The sequence below is a fragment of the Tupaia chinensis genome, unplaced genomic scaffold (assembly GCF_000334495.1).
Source record: "Tupaia chinensis unplaced genomic scaffold, TupChi_1.0 Scaffold145685_1, whole genome shotgun sequence".
In the NCBI taxonomy this organism is placed as follows: Eukaryota; Metazoa; Chordata; class Mammalia; order Scandentia; family Tupaiidae; genus Tupaia; species Tupaia belangeri.
In genome coordinates, this window is record NW_006205542.1 from 3,112,679 (window position 1) to 3,121,382 (window position 8,704).

An 8,704-nucleotide genomic window follows, 5' to 3' on the forward strand; every position below is an offset into this window, starting at 1 on the left:
GTTTGGAAGTTTTTTTTTGCTGTAGGGCGTGTGCGCTCGCCAGACAGACAAACAGAGACACAGAGACAGAAAGCAAGAAATCACCCCCCAGAGGGTATGGTCACGCTGCAATCCCTTCTCCTTCATTCTCCTCTCGGGATCTTGGGCACGCACGCACACACACCCGGCGTGAGTTTTAAGCCACCAGGTCCAGGATGCAAACCGTGGTCGACTATGCCGTGGGAGTCCAGCGACATAGCCATTACGCTAACTGCTGGTTCCCTCTCTCTGTCTCTTTCTGGCAAGTGCATGCGCCCTATAGCAAAAACCACTCCAAAAAAATAATAATCTCTTTAAAAAAGCAGTGAAAGTATTCTCTGTGATGCTATAATGTTAAGTACATGACATTTTGCACTTGTCAAACCATAGACTTTTATAACAAAGGGTGAATCTTAATGCACACAAACTTAAAAGAAAGCATTTAGGAGATTGGGCGAGCCCAGAATTCAAACTATGATAAGCGCATTTAACTATATAAAAAATGTATGAAACAACTCACTGAAGTAAGAGGAGGAAAATCTGCTGACTTAAGTAATTTTGCAAATGAATGGAGTCTGTAAAACACCAATGAAAGAACTGACCCAGACACATACATAAAGTTGGTTCCCAGAGACTCAAGTTAGCAATTTGTGCTCAGGTCTCCCCTCACTCAATAGTCTCTCCCTGGTTATAGCTACCCATGGTCACCTAGAAGGGTGACTACAGCACAAGATACAGCCATGTGGGGACTGGCAATTAGCATAATAGCTGTGTCGCTGGACTCCCACATAGTCGACCGTGGCTCGAGTCCCGGACCCAGTGGCTTAAACTCACGCCGGGCACGTGTGCGTGCGTGCCCATCCCCTCGAGGTGTGATTTCTCGCTTTCTGTCTCTCTGTCTCTCTCTATCTGGCAAGCGCACGCGCCCTATAGCAAAAACCTCTCAAAAACAAAACGAAAAGAAAAAGATACAGCCATGCATCACTTAACAAAGGGGACAGTCTGAGAAATGCATCATTAGGCAATTCTGCCAGGGTGTGAACATCATAGAATGTATTTACTCAAACCTAGATGGTAATAGCCTACTATAAACTTAGACCCTGATGTAGCTTATTGTTCCTGGGTAACAAACCTGTATATCACATTACTGAGCTAAATAATGTAGCCAATTGTAACACAAAGTGTTTCTGTGTCTACACATATCTAAACAGAAAAGATATCATGAATATATGGCATGATTTTTTAAAAAAAGATACACCTGATTAAGGTGCTAGACTCCCACACAGCTGACTCCGCGGTTCAAGTCCCGGATCTGGTGGCTTGAAATTCATACTGGGTACATGTGCATGTGTGCCCAAATTCCCAAGAGAATGGTGAAGAGACTGTAGTGTGGCCATACCCCACAAGGGCTGATTTTTCACTTTCTCTCTCTATGTCTCTAGCAAGCGCATGCAACCCATAGTAAAAATCTCTCTTAAACACACAAACACATTGCATAACAATACAAAAACTTCTTTCTTTGGGCTGGTAGGTGGTGTGGTGGTTAAGGGCGCTGGACTCCCACATGGCTGATTGCAGTTTGAGTACCAGACCTGGCAGTTTCTCCCCCACTCTGTCCCTCTCTGGTCAAATCAAAATAAATTAATAATTCAAATAATTCTAAAAAAAAAAAAAAAAAAAAAAAAAAAACCCAAAAAAACTTCTCTCTTGAAATCCTTGGAGCCAGCAGATGGTATAATGGTTACATTGCTGGACACTGGACTCCCACATAGTCGACCGCAGTTCAAGTCCTGGATCTGGCAGCTTAAAACCCATGCCAGGCACATGTGCATGTGTGCCTAAAATCCCAAGAGGAGAATGGAGGAGAAGGGATCGCAGTATGGCCATTCCCCTGGGGATGATTTCTTGCTTTCTGTCTCTCTGTCCCTCCAGTAAGGGCATGCACCCTATAGCAAAAATCTCTCAAAAAAAAAAAATCTTTATTCTATAAGCTTTTTCTATTATTTTTTAACTTTTAAAATATTTTGTTAAAAATTATGGCAAAAGGGCCAGGAGGTGGCATAGTGGTTAAGGGGTTGCACTCCGACAAGGCTGCCGACGGTTCAAGTCCTGGACTTGGTGACTTGAAACTCACAGCAGGCATGTGTACATGCATGTCCAAAATCCCAGGAGGAGAATGGAAATGAAAGGATTGTGGTGTGGCCATCCCCCCCTTGGGGGTGATCTCTCACCTTCCCTCTGGCTCTGTATATCTCTCTCCCCCCCCCAGCAAACACACACGCCCTGTGGCAAAAATCTTTTTTTGAAACAAAATTTGTTTTACACTGGCTATATAGCCTTGAGCATCCTTAATGTTGGCAAATCCCATCAAGAAATAAGAGTCGTCATGTGTAGACCTAGCCAGGTCATTCAGTCAGTAGCAAACTTAACTGCAATACCGGAATCCACAGGACCAGCTACTGGTTTGGATTCCTGGGTCTGTTTGAAAACACACTTAGGGGAACCAGCAGTTAGCGTAATGGCTATGTCGCTGGACTCCCACGTATTCGACCGTGGTTCGCGTCCCGGACCCGGTGGCTTAAAACTCACGCCAGGCGTGTGTGTGTGCGTGCCCAAGATCCTGAGAGGAGAATGGAGGAGAAGGGATTGCAGCGTGGCCATCCCCCCTGGGGGGTGATTTCTCGCTTTCTGTCTCTCTGTCTCTGTCTGTCTGGTGAGCGCACGTGCCCTATAGCAAAAACCTCTCAAAAAAAAGAAAAAACAGAAAACACAATTAGCATGCAGGTAGACATCCAAGATCATGATGAGCTGGGAGGCTGAATAAAGGGGTTCATGTGTGAGAAGACCCTGTCAAGGACACTCCCTCTCTCTTTCTCAGTTGCATGCATATGTATGTACAAACTTGCTCTCTATCATGAATAAAGCAACTTAAAAAAAAGACTGAGAAGGGGAACCAGCAGTTAGCATAATGGCTATGTCGCTGGACTCCCATGTATTCGACCGTGGTTCGCGTCCCGGACCTGGTGGCTTAAAACTCACGCCGGGCGCGTGTGCGTGTGCGTGCCCAAGATCCCGAGAGGAGAATGGAGGAGAAGGGATTGCGGCATGGCCATCCCCCCTGGGGAGTGATTTCTCGCTTTCTGTCTCTATGTCTCTGTCTGGCGAGCGCGCGTGCGCCCTATAGTGAAAATCTCCCCCCCCCCAAAAAAAAAAAGACTGAGAAGGTCTATGTCTCTCTCTGTCTGGCAAGCGCACGCGTCCTATAGCGAAAACCTCTGCAAAAAAAAAGAAAAAGGTATCTTTGAAGGAGAGAGGAGGCTTCTTTCCATTCCCAACAAAAATCCTAAAGAAAAAATAGAATAAAACAATTGCAAAAACACACACATTAGTCTAAGCCTACAAGAGGACAGGATTCAATATCAATTGGTTAGAAACATCCCCGCACACACACAAAAAAAGAAGAGATAGAGAGAGAGAGAGAGATAGGTCTGGAATAGAAGAAAACTTCATAGTTAGAAACACCAGATAAAATAAATACAAGATGCACAGTTAAATTTGAATTTAAAACAAATCATTGTTTGTATATGTCCCAAATATCTAAAACTTAAGGATTACTTTTTAACAAATGGCATCACAAAATTAACAATGGGGGCCAGCAGGTGGTGTACTGGTTAAGGGATTGGACTCCCACATGGTCCACCAGTCAGAGTCTCCACCCAGGCAGCTTGAAAATCACACAGGGCACATGTGCATCTGTGCCCAGAATCTAAGGAGGAAAATGGAGACTGTGGCAGGGCCTTCCCCTCAGGGGGTGGTTTCTCTAATCACTGTCTTTGTCTCCAGCCAGTGAAAGGGCCCTAGGACAAAAACCTTTGGAAAAAAAAGCTTATAGAGTATGCAAATCCTGGGAAGGAAGTGATTGATAGGGGTTAAAAGTACAATGGGAATGGTAATGTTTTGAGAATTGAGTTAATGCAGCAGAGTGGAGATCTAGACAGGCCAGAGGCTATTGCTGTTGGCTATTGTCATTATTATTTGTCGCTTTGGAGTCAGGGTTTTATCTTTTTTTTTTTTTAATGCTTGCCTGGATTAGACCTTGCTTCACAGCCCCTCCAAAACTACAGTCTGACTCCTATATGATCTCCTTTCAGGGTTTCCCGTTTTATCTTTTTTTTTTTTTTAATGCTTGCCTGGATTAGACCTTGCTTCACAGCCCCTCCAAAACTACAGTCTGACTCCTATATGATCTCCTTAGGAGGGATTCCCTGACTCCAAAGCAGATTCTGGGTTTGTTCGCTTCAGGCCAAATGAACTGCACTAGTCCACAGACTTCAAACTGGGGAGAGGCATCAAGGATGGCTAATTATTGGCCCGAATCATGGAGACCAAAATGGGGGTGCCACTCACTGACAAGGAAAGGTGTGAGCAATTGCTTGATAGGCATGCCAGATTTCTCTCACAGAAAACACCTCATCTTCAAGAAAGTCAACAAACATGGAATACCTGTCCTGTTTGTTACATGTATTAAGAGTGAACTTCATGGGGGTCACGGGCTGTCATCTTCAAGCTTGAGGATCTGAGAGAGTTGCTTAAGGTCATAGGATCAGACAGTAGAATTCATTCCAGGTGAACTATCAAGTCTCTAGAAGGAGAAAACTAGTCCTCACTCTGGAGGTTCCTCAGTCACTACTAGAAGTAAGCTTGCCTGTGGCAGTGCATTCACCTCTCCCAATTCTACTTTCCCTCTGGGTGCCTAATGCTGCAAAATTCAAGTGTCCATGAGAACCCTAGACACCCTTTGAAGGGGTCTGTGAGGTTCTCTTTTTCCATCTACCTAAGGCTGAATCGTTTTCACATAATTCCAATCTAGGTAACATGTTACAACGGATGAACGCAGATGAAAACCCAGCTGTCTTTTATTAAGAACTTTGCCAAAAAAAATTACAAGGATATAAAACTGCTGCACTGGGAATGGTGCTAGAAATTTCATATTATTGTTTTTGACATATTAACCTATTACAGAGGTACAGCCTTTGAATGAGAGTCCAGGTCAGTTCCAGACATTATGACATCTCCCAAAAGCCGAGGGGCTTTTGGTTCAGGGCAGCATCTCAGGACTTGGCTCCTAGACCCTTTTGACCCTAGATAAATGTACTTGACCTCTGTCCAGCTTTGGGGGGATTTCAACAAGGGTTGAGGTCAAGGGCCATACATGGTAGTGCTTCAGAGGTGTCTGAATTGTTATCTCGAACCCACCACCAAAATGTCAAGGAACTATGATTTAAAACTTTATTCTTTCATTAGCAACCTCAGGAAAAGATATTCACATGAGGACTCAGCAAAGGCAGAGAACCAAATACAGTTGGTTTTTCCTTAACTCCTGGGGCTTTCCAGCCAGAACCACTCCAGCTGTGGCCAAAGCTAATCTGCACATCCTGGTCCCTGTCCCACGGGCTGGAAACTGGTTTCATTTCATTCCAGGGCCTAGTTCGAGGGCGTTCATGGCTTCCTCAAGTCTGAGCATCCCTGCACCAGAAAAAACAACAGCCTGATGAGTACAAGAGGGGGAGGGTAAGTGCCTGGACCGTTTGCCTCTTGCCATTCGTTTCTGGGACCTCTAACTCAGGCATTCTGAGTCTGATTTTGTTGGGAACGTGAGACAACGGGAAACCACTCCAACATTCTCCAAGAAGGGAGGCGGGGTAGGAAACTGAGTAGAAATGGTCTCATATAACCATGGCCAACTGGGCCAGCCCACCCTCCCCGCCCACCTCTCATTGAAGTCCCATGCTGGGGTACCCAGGGCCAAAGCCCAGCACCCTGGCACCCCAGACTCCCAGAGTCTCCGGGATAGCCCAGGCACCAACAGCGCCCCCTGGTAATGCCCGAGGCATGGTGGTGCTTGTGAGCTGCGGGGAAGCGAGAAGGGCAAGGTGAGAGGAGGGCTGAGAGAGAGGAGATGCCCCCGCGGAACCCGGTTCAAAGCTCTCGGTCACCAAGTCTCTCACCGCGCTCCTGTCGCTGTCGGTGCCACTCAGCCAAGGACTGGAGCATCCACTTGGTCCGGATCTTGTGCAAGTAAGAGCCGTAAACCACCACCTCGGTGAGGTCCGAAAATTCCAGAGCCTTCAGCTCGAGCATGGTCTTGCTTACTTGTTCAATATAAGGAATTTGAGATCCGCCTGGGCCTGTTGGGGGAAGAAAATGTACGCTGCGGGATGCGGAGACCCAGACCCCTGCCCAAGGCACCCGGGCCAGGACTGTGCTCACTCACCAAATATGGCTCCGTGCAGCCGCGTCTGGACCTGGAACACCTCTGGATCTTTCAGTTCCTCGGGAACTTTCACCCACGGGGGGATACTTTCACGTTCTGGGAGTGTTCCCATCTCCAGTCCCTCGAAACCAACCACTCAGGCAGAGACTGGGCCTAGCGGTGCAGCCCTGCGGGGCCACGCGTGCAGTCAAGCACCTGGGAGGCCCCGCCCCCGCCAGGCCCCGCCCCCGCGGCTAAAGCTGCACTCACAGCCCGGGGCTGGGCTTTGTTCCCTGGAGGACCACCACCCCACCCCACCGCGCCCTGCCCTGGGGCTCCCTGCGACCTCGGGAGACTCCTCCTCTGGGCTCAGCTGTCTCCAAGTGCACTAGGGTGCCCCACCTGCATCGACTTGTTTCTTCCGCAATAGAATCTTGAAAATGGGTGGAGGCAGGGCGCGTCGACTCTTACCCTAGGAAACGACAAATTAGGCCTGAACACCCCCCCTCCCCCCCTAAAGCAGAAATCCAGGCTTGAGGGTGATAAGGATTACCCAAATCAAGTTACTGCTTCCCACCTTCCAAAGGAGGGTCCTTTTCCACTAGGCCCAAAGGAGTGGGACTGGAAGGAGGGTCCTAGTTTGGAGGCAACCCGGGTTTCAGAGCTCAGATGACCCTAGCTGGCCATTCTAGCCCAAACTGGTCTAAGATTCTGGTTCACCTCTAAATACACTTGATTTATTTATTTTTAAACTATTGAAGGGATACACGGATTCATTTGATAAGAGTGTGATTTCGATGTTTATGGCTTTAATGGGTAGAGATGAAGTTGACCTTTCCCAGACTTTGTGCTGGTAACATCTAATATCCCAGCAGCTGGCTATTAAGCGGTGCTCTTCCGGCAAAGCTCTTCAGAGTCAATCAGAGCAACTGTAGATTCTTTTGCTACCGCCAGTGTAATCAATTTAGAAAATCAGCAGCAGCCAAAACAATCAAATACAGGCTATTGAGGAGTCAGATATTCAAAAGTTCAGGAAATAGCCCACAGATTATGAATTACATAGGAGAAAACGTTCCTTTACAATAGATCTTTGGAGGCGCCATCTTAACCAAAACCTAAAATCAGCATCACCAGTAATAGGACAACGAACTACTGGCTTGTCAGTGCCATGAAAACAAAACCAAACTAAAGACTGTTTATTAGTAGACTAGAGACAATGCTGTGCGTGATTCAGGTAATCCTGAATAGAAAAGAGAGAACAACAGAGGACATTTTAATGTGGAATATATACACACATATACATAATATCAGTTTTTAATATGGACTATATTGCAAACATTCTAAACATTTTATTAATGTTTAGAAACCTCAGAGTGCGGTAGGTGTGTTACAGTCATGGGAGAGAAGGTCCTGCTTTCAGGAGAAAAACTTGATGTGGAGTGAATTGTTATGTCTACAATTACTAAGAGTTCAGCACCCTTTAAAAATAGCATTTTATATGTATATTTAAAGAGAACCAATGTGGCTAATGTCAGCAGTTGATTCTAGACAAACAATTATTACCATATTCTCTTGACTTTTCTCTAGTTTTTTTTTTTTTTTTCTTTTTTGGTAATGAAAGGGAGAAGGTAGCTAATACAAATAATTTTCTAGGGGAAGAAAAATGTAGGGACCAGCAGTTGGCGTAATGGCTGTGTCACTGGACTCCCACGTAGTTGACCACAGTTTGTATCCTGGACCCAGTGGCTTAAACTTAAACCAGGCGCATGTACATGCCCAAGATCCTGAGAGGAGAATGGAGGATTACAGCGTGGCCATCCTCCCTGGGGGGTGATTTCTTGCTTTCTGTCTCTCTGTCCCTTCCTGGAGAGCACATGCGCTCTATAGCAAAAAACTCAAAAAAAAAAAAGATAAATGTAGCCTATCTATCCAATAAAGACTTCCCTTATCACACTTACTTCCCTTATCACACTCTTTTTTTTTTTTTTTTTGGAGAGGTTTTTGCTATAGAAAGTGTGTCATCCCCAGAAAGACAAAAAGTGAGAAATCACCCCCTAGGGGGGATGGCCACACCGCAATCCCTTCTCCTCTATTCTCCTCTGGGGATCTTGGGCATGTCCACACACATGCCCAGAGTGAGTTTAAGCCACCGGGTCGGATCTTGAACCACAGTCGATTACATGGGAATCTGGTGACATAGCCATTATGTCAATTGCCGGTCCCCCTTACCACACTTTCTAAATCATCCTCCTCCCTCATTTCTTCACCTGGAAGTTCAGTATATGATAGTACTTAAAGAACCACGTAGGGGCCAACCGGTGGCACCAAGATTAAGGCAGCTAGATCCCACATGGCAGACTGTGTGGTTCCAGTCCCATTGGCTTGAAAAATGCCAGGTGCATGTGCATGGATTCCTCAAATCCTGAAAGGAGA

General features: G+C 46.1%; 1 protein-coding gene across 1 annotated transcript; it reads right to left on the reverse strand.

Moving 5' to 3' along the window:
* Nucleotides 1-4,999: 4,999 nt before the first annotated feature.
* LOC102491050 (developmental pluripotency-associated 5 protein) lies at nt 5,000-6,490 on the reverse strand. The gene is made up of 3 exons (XM_006168312.1): nt 6,293-6,490; nt 6,027-6,206; nt 5,000-5,544 (listed from the first exon to the last, which is right to left on the reverse strand). Exons 1-3 carry the CDS (start codon nt 6,402-6,404, stop codon nt 5,486-5,488), a joined length of 351 nt encoding a protein of 116 aa, XP_006168374.1. The 5' UTR covers nt 6,405-6,490; the 3' UTR covers nt 5,000-5,485.
* Between the last annotated feature and the right edge of the window lie 2,214 nt (nt 6,491-8,704).

What these genes read in the sequence shown, in the direction of transcription:
- LOC102491050 (XM_006168312.1), bottom strand. Translation starts at nt 6,404, where the DNA reads ATGGGAACACTCCCAGAACGTGAAAGTATCCCCCCGTGGGTGAAAGTT. An exon ending in GCTGCACGGAGCCATATTTG is followed by an intron (nt 6,207 to 6,292) that starts GTGAGTGAGCAC and finishes TTCCCCCAACAG; the next exon opens with GCCCAGGCGGATCTCAAATT. An exon ending in CCGACAGCGACAGGAGCGCG is followed by an intron (nt 5,545 to 6,026) that starts GTGAGAGACTTG and finishes TTTCTGGTGCAG; the next exon opens with GGATGCTCAGACTTGAGGAA.